Source organism: Somniosus microcephalus, chromosome 4 (assembly GCF_052327205.1).
Source record: "Somniosus microcephalus isolate GS21.2 chromosome 4, FLI_Smic_1.0, whole genome shotgun sequence".
In the NCBI taxonomy this organism is placed as follows: Eukaryota; Metazoa; Chordata; class Chondrichthyes; order Squaliformes; family Somniosidae; genus Somniosus; species Somniosus microcephalus.
Window position 1 is genome coordinate 339,385,399 of NC_140990.1, and position 16,622 is coordinate 339,402,020.

Consider the following 16,622-nt stretch of genomic DNA (forward strand, 5'->3'; position numbering starts at 1 on the left):
GACTGCCAGTTGCAGAAAGTGGTGGCGGCAGGCAAAGCCGCCCTCATCCCACCTCCGTGCCTTTTCCAGGAGGCGGGAAGCCTCCCTGACCCGGGTCCCGTTTCCTTGAGGCGGGAAAGGAATTAAACCCTTCGAACTGCCTGTTAACAGGTAGTTAATAGGCAGAAAAAAGGATTAGTCCCATTTTACCTTTTCAAGTGAGGCTTCCCGACCTCAGGGAACCCCACCAGTGTGGAGGAGGTGAGTAGGGGGTCTGCAGGGGTCAGAGGGGTCTGAAAGTGCAATGTAGAGGTGAGTGATGGGTGCAAGTGTGGAGTGGTAAGTATGTGAGGTGAGTGTAAAGTGTTAGAAAATGTTAACTTACCTTTGTTTCTGCCTACAGCCTTCAGCTGCTCTGGATCCGAAGTCCCGACATCTTCATTGTAGATTTCACAGACTGGCTGTTGGATCCTCCGAACCAACAGTCATCTGATTTCTACAAAGTAGAAAGGTTTGATGAGTCCTGAACACAAGGGCTTATCAAACTACACAGAATGTCAGTGTTTGACAGCTTCACAGGGCTGTCAAATGCTGACATTTCTTCTTTCAATAAATTTTGACAGATGGCACGTCAGACATTGGCGTGCCCTGTCAGCGACTTCCCCCTAATTGGCCTGCTGAGCCCGCAGGGCGGGCTTAACAAGGTCAATCAGGGGAAAATCCCGCTGGTTGACCAGAAGATGATAGAGGCGGGACTGAGACCTGGCAAGCAGCAGTCCTGCCTCCAACACATCTCCATTCAGAAAATCCAGCCCAAAGTATTTGTTTAATTTCTCTGCGATTTCCTTATTCCCCATTATAATTTCTCCTGTCTCAGCCTGTAAGGGACCCACATTTACTTTTGCTAATCTTTTGCTTTTTACATACCTATAGAAGCTTTTACAGTCTGTTTTTATGTCTCTCGCTAGTTTACTCTCATATTCTATTTTCCCTTTCTTTATCATATTCTTGGTCCTCCTTTGCTGAATTCTAAAATCCTCCCAATCCTCAGGCTTGCTACTCTTTTTGGCAACATTATAAGCCTCTTCCATTGATCTAATACTATATTTAACTTCTCTTGCTAACCACGATTGGGCCATTTTTTCTGTGGGGTTTTGGTGCCTTAAAGGAATGTATATTTGTTGTAAATTATGTATTAATTCTTTAAATGCTAGCCATTGCTTGTCTACCGTCATACCTTTTAATATAGTTTTCCAATCTACCTTAGCCAACTTGCCCCTTAGACCTATGTAGTTTGCTTTGTTTAGATTTAAGACCCTAGTTTCAGATTTAACTAAATCACTTTCAAACTCAATATAAAATTCTATCATATTAAGGTCACTCTTCCTAAAGGCCCCTTTACTATATGGTTATTAATTAACCTTTTCTCATTGCACAATATTAGATCTAAAATAGCCTATTCTCTAGTTGGTTCCTTAACATACTGATCTAGAAAACTATCTTGCATACATTCCATGTATTCGTCCTCCACACTATAACTGCAAATTTGGTTTGCCCAGTCTATATGTAGATTAAAGTCCCCCATGATTACTGTATTACCCTTGTTACATGTACCTCTAATTTCCTGATTTATACTCTGCCCTACATTACAGCTACTGTTTGGGGGCCTATAAACAACTCCCACCAATGTTTTCTGCCCCTTGCTGTTTCTTAGCTCCACCCAAACTGATTCTACTTCTTGATTTTCGGAGCTAAGATCCTTTCTCTCTACTGTCTTTATCCCATCCTTTATTATCAGCGCTACCCCTCCTCCTTTCCATTTTGCCTATCTCTTCTAAAAGTTAAGTTTCCTGGAATATTTAGTTCCTAACCTTGGCCACTTTGCAACCACGTCTCCGTTATGGCTATTCCTGTTCATTTCTATCTGCACCAATAATTCATCTATTTTGTTATGAAGGCTTCGCACATTCAAATATAGTGCCTTTAGCTTTAAGTGTCAAAGGCGCTATATACATTTTTTCTCTCCCACATGGCAGCTGTCTCCCATTCTGCCAGCACATTTCACACCTAATCTAGAGCCGTCTTTTGTCTCCACTAGTCCGATCACCATCTCGTCTCATTTTGAATACCTCTCAATGTCTCGTCACTTCTTTTGTTCTCTCGCAGCCCTGCCTTTCGATCTATTTCATTCCTTTCCAGTTTTGAAAAAGAGTTAGACCCGAAACGTTGACTCTAATTTCTCTCCACGGATGTTGCCTGGCCTGCTGAGTTTTTCCAGCATTTTCTGTTGTTATTTCGGATTTCCAGCATCTGCAGTATTTTGCTATCGCACTATATAATTTGTTGGTTCAAAAACTCCCTTGATATTTAGTGCTTATGCTTGGTATAAAAGTACAGATCTGATATCTTAGTTTTATTCTCATTTCCTGATCTACTTATTCTTTCTTTCAGAAAATGAAGATATCAGACTTCGACTTTGAGTCTTTTGAAAATTTCACCAATATTAATGACTACATTTATGATGGGGAGACGTCCCCTTGTACACCAATAATTAACAGTCATTCAATTAGCGTGGTAATTTCTGCTGTCTATAGCCTGGTGTGTTTCCTCGCTGTGGCAGGGAACATGGTCATAATGATTGTCCTACTTTACAATCGACGCACAATATCGTCCACTGACATCTACCTGCTGCATCTGGCCGTAGCCGATCTGCTCTTTGCTGTGACCTTGCCCTTTTGGGCAGTGGATGCCATATCTGGGTGGGTGTTTGGTGATGCCCTGTGTAAGATTATCAGCATGTTACAGGAAGTTAACTTTTACAGTGGCATTCTGTTGCTGGCCTGTATCAGTATCGACCGCTATCTGGCCATTGTCCACGCTGCACAGGCCCACAAGCAGAGGAGACCATTTCTAATCAAGCTGGTTTGTGCTGCTGTTTGGGTGCTGGCCATCATTCTGTCTTTACCGATTCTGTACAAGGGTGAATATACCCCACCCGGTTTCAGCAGAATGATGTGTTATGAGATACTTGAAGGTAAATCGGCTGAAACGTGGAGAGTGACAACCAGGTTTTTGCGGCACTTTATTGGGTTCCTCATCCCACTGGCTGTCATGATCTTCTGCTACAGCGTGACGATCCAGAAACTGTGTCAAACGAAGGGATTCCAGAAACAGAAAGCCATGAAGGTCATCATAGCGGTCGTGCTGGCTTTTCTCATTTGTTGGCTGCCGTACAACGTTACTGTGTTCATCGACACGCTGATGAGGAGCAAACTCATTGATGAGACTTGTGACAGGCACAATCATATCGACAGGGCTCTGTCTACAACCCAAAGTTTGGGATTCCTGCACAGCTGCATTAATCCAATCTTATACGCATTCATCGGGGTGAAATTCAGGAGGAACCTGGTCAAACTCTTGGCTGCAAAAGGAATCATTAAACAAAGCGCCAAGTCACAATATGAGAGATCTGTGTCCTCCTCCTCTGTATCTAAACTTACTTCATCGACAATATAGGCTCCTTGTGATGGAGATGGTGGGGCCAATTAGAAAGTTAACAGATGAAAAATAGGAAGAGCTGAATGTAGTGAAGTTCCGAAGAATTAAATCAAGTCACAGTGCTGTGCTGGTTTCAGGTCTAATAAATAAGCTGTAAATAAGCTGTTTCCTGTTTGGTTCAATGTGCTGGCATCCAATGCATGATGGTCAGAAATAAAGCTTGAGTTTTTTCAGTGTGACCCATGTGTTGGGATCATATAAGACCTCCGTCCTAATGATACGTCTGTCCCCATTGCATTAACAACCCCGTAATGTTCAGGATTGCTAACACTCTGAGCAAAGACTACGCTTTTCTGCTTCCAATTGATACGTATATTATCCAGTCAGCGAATAGCCACAAGGACCATTCGCTTCACAGTTTCTACCCTGAATGTAATGGAATTGAATTAGACACAGCTGTGGAACTGTGGGCCATTTCTTCATTCACACCATTCTCAGAACTGACCTTGTTCCATCTTTATTTTGGTGCGGACAGGTTGCCGTGTGCTTCAGTACTCTAGGGTAATTTATTCAGACTGGAACCGTCCATCAACAGTGTTCTTACAATTTCTTATGTTCCTTGTGGGAGCTTGCTGTGTGCAATTTGGCTGCCGCGTTTCAACAACAGCAACATCAACTTGTATCTATATAGCACCTTTAATGTAGTAAAATGGCCCAAGGTGCTTCACAGGAGTATTGTAAGACAAAAAATTTGACACCGAGCCACATAAGGAGAAATTAGGGACGATGACCAAAAGCTTGGCCAAAGACTTGGTTTTAAGGAGTGTCTTAAAGGAGGAAAGAGAAGTAGAGAGACAGAGAGGTCTAGGGAGGGAATTCCAGAGCTTAGGGCCCAGGCAGCTGAAGGCACGGCCACCAATGGTGGAGCGATAAAAATCAGGGATGCGCAAGAGGGCAGAATTAGAGGAGTGCAGAGCTTTGGGAGGGTTGTGAGGCTGGAGAAGGTTACAGAGCTAGGAAGGGGCGAGGCCGTGGAGGGATTTGAAAACAAGGATGAGAATTTTAAAATCCAGGTGTTGCTTAACCGGGAGCCAATGTATGTCAGCGAGCACAGGGGTGATGGGTGAACAGGACATGGTGCGAGTTAGGACATGGGCAGCTGAGTTTTGGATGACCTCAAGTTTACACAGGGTATAATGTGTGAGGCTGGCCAGGAGTGCGTTGGAATAGTCAAGTCTAGAGGTAACAAATGCATGGATGTGGGTTTCAGCAGCGGATGAGCTTAGGCAAGGGCAGAGACGGGCAATGTTCCGGCGGTGGAAATAGGCGGTCTTAGTTAAGCTGCGGATATGCGGTCGGAAGCTCATTTCAGGGTCAAATATGACACCAAGGTTGCGAACAGTCTAGTTTAGCCTCAGACAGATGTTCGGGAGAGAGATGGAATAGATGGCTAGAGAATGGGGTTTGTGGTGGGGACTGAAAACAATGGCTTCGGTCTTTCCAATATTTAACTGGAGAAAATTTATGCTCATCCAGTACTGGATGTCGGCCAAGCAGTCTGACAATTTAGAGACCGTGGAGGTGTCGAGAAAACTGCTGGTGAGGTAGAGCTGGGTGTCGTCAGCATACATGTGGAATGTGATGATGTATCAGTTTCCTCCATTACAACAGTGACTCCACTTCAAAAGTATTTAATTGGCTGTAAAGCACTTTGGGACGTCCTGAAGTTGTGAAAGGTGCTATAGAAATGGAATTCTTTCTTTTTTTATGCTATTATGAGTGCCTCCTCTAGATGATCCCAGCCATGGTGACAGTAGCAATGTCACAATTAGCCTGTAGAACTCACTATTTGCTGTAAATTTTGCTGTAACTTGACCAAATGTTATGCATCATCATGCTTCGCAAGGGCAAAGACTGGTTGTTGTGAGAACTTTGCAAAATAAACTCTTTGACTTGTAAGCTGTGAAAGCTGCCAATTGTCTTTCAACAGATATGGAAAGCAAGCTTTTAAAGTTCTGTGGGTACAGACTATTGACTGTGATATCAGTGCAAAAACAGAAACATCTTCAGACTTGAAACCCATGGATGCTCGACGAACTATTGATAAGAAGAACTGAAAAATAACTGATGACCATTTTGCCATATAGTTAGAGACACGTACACAGTGGGAGGGTTGCCAAGTTTTAAGATATAAAAGATGTTGTAAAAAACATTGGCAAAATTATCGCTATCTCCTCCCCCAATTCCCTTAGCAACCTGGGATGCAAGCCATCTGGACCAGGCGACTTATCCACTCTAAGCATATCCAGTCTTTCTAGTACATCCTGCCTATCAGTTTTCACCCCTCCCATTGCTTCTACCTTTTCTACTTCTACTGATATTTTGTCAGCATCCACCTCCTTAGTAAACACCGATAAAAAGTACTCATTGAGTATTCTAGCCTTGCCCTGCGCCTCGAAGCATACATCACCTTCTTTGTCCCTAATAGGCTCCACCCCGCCTCTTACTACCCGCTTACTGTTTAGATTTATAGGTTCCTTTTTATGTTAACCGCCATTCTACTTTCATATTCTCTCTTTGCCAATCTTATTTTCATCTTCACATCCCCTCCCAACTTATGGTATTTGGTCTGGTTCTCCCTTGAAGAATTCACCCGACATTCATCATACCCCCTCTTTTTTTGTTTCATCACCTTCTCTTGTGTTAAATTTGTTCATTTCAATTTAAGAATTTGCATCTAGAAGTGGGAGAATCTTTGTGATTTGCATTTTTTAAAGTTAAAGACACAGCTGTGGATATATTTTGACTGGGACAGCTTGTACAGCAAACTGTAAATCAGAGGCAGTTTGTTTTACAAACGATAAGCTTCAGCCTTGAAGTTACGGTTGCCAAGGTTTCTGATCGTGTCTGGTAGAAAATGAGTCTGGACTTTTTTTGAAAGTACTTTGTTTTCATTGGATTAAAAAATTGCTATTGTTTGATTTTATTTTAAATCAATTTGAACGTTTACAAGGCACTGTCTTCATAATTTGGTTACTGCAAGTCCGAGACGCCCACTTTCTAAGTTTTTAACAAGTAACCTCCAGTGAAATAAAGGCAGGAGAAAAAGGAAAGGTTCTGTCCCTTTTCTACTTTCAGTGTCGTGATGTCTGAAAAAGACTTGTATGAATGTTTCGAAGCTACAAGCTGAGGGTATCTCCTCCCTCTTTTGCTTTCAAGTGGTACTGGTTACTTTAAGATATTGGTTTGAATTGAATTAAAGTTATTGAGGTTAATTAACCTGTTTAAACCAGACTTTTATTGTGGCCACGGTGAAATTCTGGTTGGTGTAAATTGTGTGAAAGCCTCTAGTTCTGGAAATGAGGCAATCATACCAACAATTGGTATTTTTTTGAAATTTCTGACCAATTTCAAGTATGTGTGACCAGGAAAAAAGCAAAGAAATGCTATTGTTGTGTGTGGAGTTGTTTCACAGAATGTTTGTAGTGGTGTTACTAATGACGTCTGATGTTTTTACCTGCTGAATTGAATTGATCAGAATCTTTGCAAGTTTTAAAGGCACAAAGATTTTGCAAAAGTAAAAGTTTTTTTATTGACGAGTTTTAAATGGTATCTGGGTTTGTCTTCTTTGAAAAAAAAGTTAACTTACCGATTAAATTGTGAAAATCCAACTGTCTTTTTCGATCGGGAAAGTTAAAAAAAATGTTTTTTTACGTGAAGTGATGCAATTGCGTGCATCTGACAATTTGCTCTGCTGTATTACAAACCTGTAAAGGAGTTAACCTTTTCTGCTGACAGCTTTAAAAAAAAAATCACCACACAACTTTTTATTACTGAATGAAATTTAAAGATAGTGTACATTGTTACATTTAAGTTTCTTAATTTTAAGTGAATATTTCCCCACATTGACTGAAGGGAATCAGGAATTGACGAATTAACCCATTGAGCTCATAGGAAAGGGGGGTCACCATTGACCAGAAACTTAACTGGACCAGCCACATAAATACTGTGGCAACAAGAGCAGGTCAGAGGCTAGATATTCTGCGGCGAGTATTAGGACTCGGCCAGCTCAGTCAGTAGTGGTGCTATGGAGCCACTCTTGGTGATGGACATTGAAGTCCCCCACCCAGCGTACATTCTGTGCCCTTGCTACTCTCAGTGCTTCTTCCAAGTGGTGTTCAACATGGGGGAGTACTGATTCATCAGCTGAGGGAGGGCGGTAGGTGGTAATCAGCAGGAGGTTTCCTTGCCCATGCTTGACCTGAAGCCATGAGACTTCATGTGGTCCAGAGTCAATGTTGAGGACTCCCAGGGCCACTCCTTCCCGACTGTATAGCACTGTGCCACCGCCCCTGGTGGGTCTGTCCTGTCGGTGGGACAGGACATACCCAGGGATGGAGATGGAGGAGTTCGGGACATTGGCTGAAAGGTATGATTCTGTGAGTATGACTGTGTTAAGCTGTTGCTTGACTAGTCTGTGGGACAGCTCTCCCAATTTTGGCACAAGTCTCCAGATGTTGGTGAGGAGGACTTTGCAGGGTCGACTGGGCTGGGTGTGCCGTTGCCGTGTCCGTAGCCGGGTGGTCTGATTGGTTTCATTCTTATTGTTTTTGGATTTTTGATATAACTGAATGGCTTGCTAGGCCATTTCAGAGGGCAGTTAAGAGTTAACCACATTGCTGTGGGTCTGGAGCCACATATAGGCCAGACCAGATAAAGATATTAGTGAACCAGATGGGTTTTTACAAGAATCCAATAGGTCCATGGTCACTATTGCTGATACTAGCTTTTTATTCCAGATTTATTTAATTAACTGAATTTAAATTCCCCGGCTGCCAAGGTGGGATTTGAACTCACGTCGCTGGATCATTAGTCCAAGCCTTTGGATTACTAGCCCAGTGACATTACCACAAAGCTACTGTTCGCTTGATGTAGCACTCGACTTCCCTCTTGGAGCGCTGAAGCTGAATTTCCTGGCAGGAGATAATCATTAGCGCCTGGTGCTACTTTAACTACTTTTCAAAAGTTAGCGCTCTAACCGGGGCACAATGGAATTTCTCGCCACAGGAGACGGGGTGAACCTTTGAATATTGTACAGGACAAAATTCTAAACTGGAGAGAGAAGCAAAACACTAGAAAAGGAGAACTCTAAGCAGATTCGAGGTGATGGTTGGTTTTATGAGTCCATTCAGAAATGAACATTTAAAAAGAGGAAACTAGTATATTCACAGAGGTAATGGGAGTATCTGATCTACAGTAATGGGAGTATCTGATCCACAGTAATGGGAGTATCTGATCCACAGTAATGGGAGTATCTGATCTACAGTAATGGGAGTATCTGATCTACAGTAATGGGAGTATCTGATCCACAATAATGGGAGTATCTGACCCACAGTAATGGGAGTATCTGATCCACAGTAATGGGAGTATCTGATCTACAGTAATGGGAGTATCTGATCTACAGTAATGGGAGTATCTGATCCACAATAGTGGGAGTATCTGACCCACAGTAATGGGAGTATCTGATCCACAGTAATGGGAGTATCTGACCCACAGTAATGGGAGTATCTGATCCACAGTAATGGGAGTATCTGACCCACAGTAATGGGAGTATCTGATCCACAGTAATGGGAGTATCTGACCCAAAGTAATGGGAGTATCTGACCCACAGTAATGGGAGTATCTGGCCCACAGTAATGGGAGTATCTGATCCACAGTAATGGGAGTATCTGATCCACAGTAATGGGAGTATCTGACCCACAGTAATGGGAGTATCTGGCCCACAGTAATGGGAGTATCTGACCCACAGTAATGGGAGTATCTGACCCACAGTAATGGGAGTATCTGATCCACAATAATGGGAGTATCTGATCTACAGTAATGGGAGTATCTGATCCACAATAATGGGAGTATCTGACCCACAGTAATGGGAGTATCTGACCCACAGTAATGGGAGCATCTGATCTACAGTAATGGGAGCATCTGATCCACAGTAATGGGAGTATCTGACCCACAGTAATGGGAGTATCTGACCCACAGTAATGGGAGTATCTGATCTACAGTAATGGGAGTATCTGACCCACAGTAATGGGAGTATCTGATCCACAGTAATGGGAGTATCTGATCCACAGCAATGGGAGTATCTGATCCACAGTAATGGGAGTATCTGATCCACAGTAATGGGAGTATCTGATCCACAGTAATGGGAGTATCTGACCCACAGTAATGGGAGTATCTGATCTACAGTAATGGGAGTACCTGATCCACAGTAATGGGAGTGTCTGGCCCACAGTAATGGGAGTATCTGATCTACAGTAATGGGAGTATCTGATCCACAGTAATGGGAGTATCTGACCCACAGTAATGGGAGTATCTGACCCACAGTAATGGGAGTATCTGATCCACAGTAATGGGAGTATCTGACCCACAGTAATGGGAGTATCTGATCCACAGTAATGGGAGTATCTGACCACAGTAATGGGAGTATCTGACCCACAGTAATGGGAGTATCTGACCCACAGTAATGGGAGTATCTGATCCACAGTAATGGGAGTGTCTGGCCCACAGTAATGGGAGTATCTGATCCACAGTAATGGGAGTATCTGACCCACAGTAATGGGAGTATCTGACCCAAAGTAATGGGAGTATCTGATCTACAGTAATGGGAGCATCTGATCCACAGTAATGGGAGTATCTGATCCACAGTAATGGGAGCATCTGATCCACAGTAATGGGAGTATCTGACCCACAGTAATGGGAGTATCTGACCCACAGTAATGGGAGTATCTGATCCACAGTAATGGGAGTATCTGATCCACAGTAATGGGAGTATCTGACCCACAGTAATGGGAGTATCTGACCCACAGTAATGGGAGTATCTGACCCACAGTAATGGGAGTATCTGATCCACGGTAATGGGAGTATCTGACCCACAGTAATGGGAGTATCTGATCCACAGTAATGGGAGTATCTGATCCACAGTAATGGGAGTATCTGATCCACAGTAATGGGTGTATCTGACCCACAGTAATGGGAGTATCTGACCCACAGTAATGGGAGTATCTGATCCACAGTAATGGGAGTATCTGATCCACAGTAATGGGAGTGTCTGACCCACAGTAATGGGAGTGTCTGACCCACAGTAATGGGAGTATCTGATCCACAGTAATGGGAGTATCTGATCCACAGTAATGGGAGTGTCTGATCCACGGTAATGGGAGTATCTGATCCACAGTAATGGGAGTATCTGATCCACGGTAATGGGAGTATCTGATCCACAGTAATGGGAGTATCTGATCCACAGTAATGGGAGTATCTGACCCACAGTAATGGGAGTATCTGACCCACAGCAATGGGAGTGTCTGACCCACAATAATGGGAGTATCTGATCCTCAGTAATGGGAGTATCTGACCCACAGTAATGGGAGTATCTGATCCACAGTAATGGGAGTATCTGATCCACAGTAATGGGAGTATCTGACCCACAGTAATGGGAGTATCTGATCCACAGTAATGGGAATATCTGATCCACGGTAATGGGAGTATCTGAACCACAGTAATGGGAGTATCTGATCCACAGTAATGGGAGTATCTGACCCACAGTAATGGGAGTATCTGATCCACAGTAATGGGAGTATCTGATCCACAATAATGGGAGTATCTGATCCACAGTAATGGGAGTATCTGACCCACAGTAATGGGAGTATCTGATCCACAGTAATGGGAGTATCTGATCCACAGTAATGGGAGTATCTGACCCACAGTAATGGGAGTATCTGATCCACGGTAATGGGAGTATCTGACCCACAGTAATGGGAGTATCTGACCCACAGTAATGGGAGTATCTGACCCACAGTAATGGGAGTATCTGACCCACAGTAATGGGAGTATCTGATCCACAGTAATGGGAGTATCTGATCCACAGTAATGGGAGTGTCTGATCCACAGTAATGGGAGTATCTGATCCACAGTAATGGGAGTATCTGATCCACAGTAATGGGAGTATCTGATCCACAGTAATGGGAGTATCTGATCCACAGTAATGGGAGTATCTGACCCACAGTAATGGGAGTATCTGATCCACAGTAATGGGAGTATCTGATCTACAGTAATGGGAGTATCTGATCCACAGTAATGGGAGTGTCTGGCCCACAGTAATGGGAGTATCTGATCTACAGTAATGGGAGTATCTGACCCACAGTAATGGGAGTATCTGATCCACAGTAATGGGAGTATCTGACCCACAGTAATGGGAGTATCTGATCCACAGTAATGGGAGTATCTGACCCACAGTAATGGGAGTATCTGACCCACAGTAATGGGAGTATCTGACCCACAGTAATGGGAGTATCTGATCCACAGTAATGGGAGTGTCTGGCCCACAGTAATGGGAGTATCTGATCCACAGTAATGGGAGTATCTGGCCCACAGTAATGGGAGTATCTGACCCACAGTAATGGGAGTATCTGATCTACAGTAATGGGAGCATCTGATCCACAGTAATGGGAGTATCTGATCCACAGTAATGGGAGCATCTGATCCACAGTAATGGGAGTATCTGACCCACAGTAATGGGAGTATCTGACCAACAGTAATGGGAGTATCTGATCCACAGTAATGGGAGAATCTGACCCACAGTAATGGGAGTATCTGACCCACAGTAATGGGAGTATCTGATCCACAGTAATGGGAGTGTCTGACCCACAGTAATGGGAGTATCTGACCCACAGTAATGGGAGTATCTGATCCACAGAAATGGGAGTATCTGACCCACAGTAATGGGAGTGTCTGACCCACAGTAATGGGAGTATCTGACCCACAGTAATGGGAGTGTCTGACCCACAATAATGGGAGTGTCTGATCCTCAGTAATGGGAGTATCTGACCCACAGTAATGGGAGTATCTGATCCACAGTAATGGGAGTATCTGATCCACGGTAATGGGAGTATCTGACCCACAGTAATGGGAGTGTCTGACCCACAATAATGGGAGTATCTGATCCTCAGTAATGGGAGTATCTGACCCACAGTAATGGGAGTATCTGATCCACAGTAATGGGAGTGTCTGATCCACGGTAATGGGAGTATCTGATCCACAGTAATGGGAGTATCTGATCCACAGTAATGGGAGTATCTGATCCACGGTAATGGGAGTATCTGATCCACAGTAATGGGAGTATCTGATCCACAGTAATTGGAGTATCTGATCCACAGTAATGGGAATATCTGATCCACGGTAATGGGAGTATCTGATCCACAGTAATGGAAGTATCTGATCCACAGTAATTGGAGTATCTGACCCACAGTAATGGGAGTATCTGATCCACAGTAATGGGAGTATCTGATCCACAGTAATGGGAGTATCTGATCCACAGTAATGGGAGTATCTGACCCACAGTAATGGGAGTATCTGACCCACAGTAATGGGAGTATCTGATCCACAGTAATGGGAGTATCTGACCCACAGTAATGGGAGTATCTGATCCACAGTAATGGGAGTATCTGATCCACAGTAATGGGAGTATCTGATCCACAGTAATGGGAGTATCTGATCCGCGGTAATGGGAGTATCTGACCCACAGTAATGGGAGTATCTGACCCACAGTAATGGGAGTATCTGACCCACAGTAATGGGAGTATCTGACCCACAGTAATGGGAGTATCTGATCCACAGTAATGGGAGTATCTGATCCACAGTAATGGGAGTGTCTGATCCACAGTAATGGGAGTATCTGATCCACAGTAATGGGAGTATCTGATCCACAGTAATGGGAGTATCTGATCCACAGTAATGGGAGTATCTGATCCACAGTAATGGGAGTATCTGACCCACAGTAATGGGAGTATCTGATCCACAGTAATGGGAGTATCTGATCTACAGTAATGGGAGTATCTGATCCACAGTAATGGGAGTGTCTGGCCCACAGTAATGGGAGTATCTGATCTACAGTAATGGGAGTATCTGACCCACAGTAATGGGAGTATCTGATCCACAGTAATGGGAGTATCTGACCCACAGTAATGGGAGTATCTGATCCACAGTAATGGGAGAATCTGACCCACAGTAATGGGAGTATCTGACCCACAGTAATGGGAGTATCTGACCCACAGTAATGGGAGTATCTGATCCACAGTAATGGGAGTGTCTGGCCCACAGTAATGGGAGTATCTGATCCACAGTAATGGGAGTATCTGGCCCACAGTAATGGGAGTATCTGACCCACAGTAATGGGAGTATCTGATCTACAGTAATGGGAGCATCTGATCCACAGTAATGGGAGTATCTGATCCACAGTAATGGGAGCATCTGATCCACAGTAATGGGAGTATCTGACCCACAGTAATGGGAGTATCTGACCAACAGTAATGGGAGTATCTGATCCACAGTAATGGGAGTATCTGATCCACAGTAATGGGAGTATCTGACCCACAGTAATGGGAGTATCTGACCCACAGTAATGGGAGTATCTGACCCACAGTAATGGGAGTATCTGATCCACGGTAATTGGAGTATCTGACCTCAGTAATGGGAGTATCTGACCCACAGTAATGGGAGTATCTGATCCACAGTAATGGGAGTATCTGATCCACAGTAATGGGTGTAGCTGACCCACAGTAATGGGAGTATCTGACCCACAGTAATGGGAGTATCTGATCCACAGTAATGGGAGTATCTGACCCACAGTAATGGGAGTATCTGACCCACAGTAATGGGAGTATCTGATCCACAGTAATGGGAGTATCTGATCCACAGTAATGGGAGTGTCTGACCCACAGTAATGGGAGTATCTGACCCACAGTAATGGGAGTGTCTGACCCACAATAATGGGAGTATCTGATCCTCAGTAATGGGAGTATCTGACCCACAGTAATGGGAGTATCTGATCCACAGTAATGGGAGTATCTGATCCACGGTAATGGGAGTATCTGATCCACAGTAATGGGAGTATCTGATCCACAGTAATGGGAGTATCTGATCCACGGTAATGGGAGTATCTGATCCACAGTAATGGGAGTATCTGATCCACAGTAATGGGAGTATCTGATCCACAGTAATGGGAGTATCTGATCCACAGTAATGGGAGTATCTGATCCACGGTAATGGGAGTATCTGATCCACAGTAATGGGAGTATCTGATCCACGGTAATGGGAGTATCTGATCCACAGTAATGGGAGTCTCTGATCCACAGTAATGGGAGCATCTGACCCACAGTAATGGGAGTATCTGATCCACAGTAATGGGAGTATCTGATCCACAGTAATGGGAGTATCTGATCCACAGTAATGGGAGTATCTGACCCACAGTAATGGGAGTATCTGACCCACAGTAATGGGAGTATCTGATCCACAGTAATGGGAGTATCTGACCCACAGTAATGGGAGTATCTGATCCACAGTAATGGGAGTATCTGATCCACAGTAATGGGAGTATCTGATCCACAGTAATAGGAGTATCTGATCCACGGTAATGGGAGTATCTGACCCACAGTAATGGGAGTATCTGACCCACAGTAATGGGAGTATCTGACCCACAGTAATGGGAGTATCTGACCCACAGTAATGGGAGTACCTGATCCACAGTAATGGGAGTATCTGATCCACAGTAATGGGAGTGTCTGATCCACAGTAATGGGAGTATCTGATCCACAGTAATGGGAGTATCTGATCCACAGTAATGGGAGTATCTGATCCACAGTAATGGGAGTATCTGATCCACGGTAATGGGAGTATCTGATCCACAGTAATGGGAGTATCTGATCCACAGTAATGGAAGTATCTGATCCACAGTAATGGGAGTATCTGACCCACAGTAATGGGAGTATCTGACCCACAGTAATGGGAGTATCTGACCCACAGTAATGGGAGTATCTGATCCACAGTAATGGGAGTATATGATCCACAGTAATGGAAGTATCTGATCCACAGTAATGGGAGTATCTGATCCACAGTAATGGGAGTATCTGATCCTCAGTAATGGGAGTATCTGATCCACAGTAATGGAAGTATCTGATCCACAGTAATGGGAGTATCTGATCCACAGTAATGGGAGTATCTGATCCACAGTAATGGCAGTATCTGATCCACAGTAATGGGAGTATCTGACCCACAGTAATGGGAGTATCTGATCCACAGTAATGGGAGTATCTGATCCACAGTAATGGGGGCATCTGATCCACAGTAATGGGAGTATCTGATCCACAGTAATGGGAGTAGCTGATCCACAGTAATGGGAGTATCTGATCCACAGTAATGGGAGTATCTGATCCACAGTAATGGGAGTATCTGACCCACAGTAATGGGAGTATCTGATCCACAGTAATGGGAGTATCTGATCCACAGTAATGGGAATATCTGACCCACAGTAATGGGAGTATCTGACCCACAGTAATGGGAGTATCTGACCCACAGTAATGGGAGTATCTGATCCACAGTAATGGGAGTATCTGACCCACAGTAATGGGAATATCTGACCCACAGTAATGGGAGTATCTGACCCACAGTAATGGGAGTATCTGACCCACAGTAATGGGAATATCTGACCCACAGTAATGGGAATATCTGACCCACAGTAATGGGAATATCTGACCCACAGTAATGGGAGTATCTGATCCACAGTAATGGAGTATCTGACCCACAGTAATGGGAGTATCTGTTCCACAGTAATGGGAGTATCTGACCCACAGTAATGGGAATATCTGACCCACAGTAATGGGAATATCTGACCCACAGTAATGGGAATATCTGACCCACAGTAATGGGAGTATCTGACCCACAGTAATGGGAATATCTGACCCACAGTAATGGGAGTATCTGATCCACAGTAATGGGAGTGTCTGGCCCACAGTAATGGGAGTATCTGATCCACAGTAATGGGAGTATCTGGCCCACAGTAATGGGAGTATCTGACCCACAGTAATGGGAGTATCTGATCTACAGTAATGGGAGCATCTGATCCACAGTAATGGGAGTATCTGATCCACAGTAATGGGAGCATCTGATCCACAGTAATGGGAGTATCTGACCCACAGTAATGGGAGTATCTGACCAACAGTAATGGGAGTATCTGATCCACAGTAATGGGAGAATCTGGTCCACAGTAATGGGAGTATCTGACCCACAGTAATGGGAGTATCTGATCCGCAGTA

The 16,622-nt window shown here is 44.0% G+C and overlaps 1 protein-coding gene across 1 annotated transcript; it reads left to right on the plus strand.

Moving 5' to 3' along the window:
* Nucleotides 1–2,405: 2,405 nt before the first annotated feature.
* On the plus strand, nucleotides 2,406–7,191 carry LOC147120723 (C-X-C chemokine receptor type 1-like). The gene has a single exon (XM_085986952.1). The coding sequence runs from the start codon at nucleotides 2,434–2,436 to the stop codon at nucleotides 3,493–3,495; it is 1,062 nt and encodes a 353-aa protein (XP_085843078.1). The 5' UTR covers nucleotides 2,406–2,433; the 3' UTR covers nucleotides 3,496–7,191.
* The last annotated feature ends 9,431 nt before the right edge of the window (nucleotides 7,192–16,622 follow it).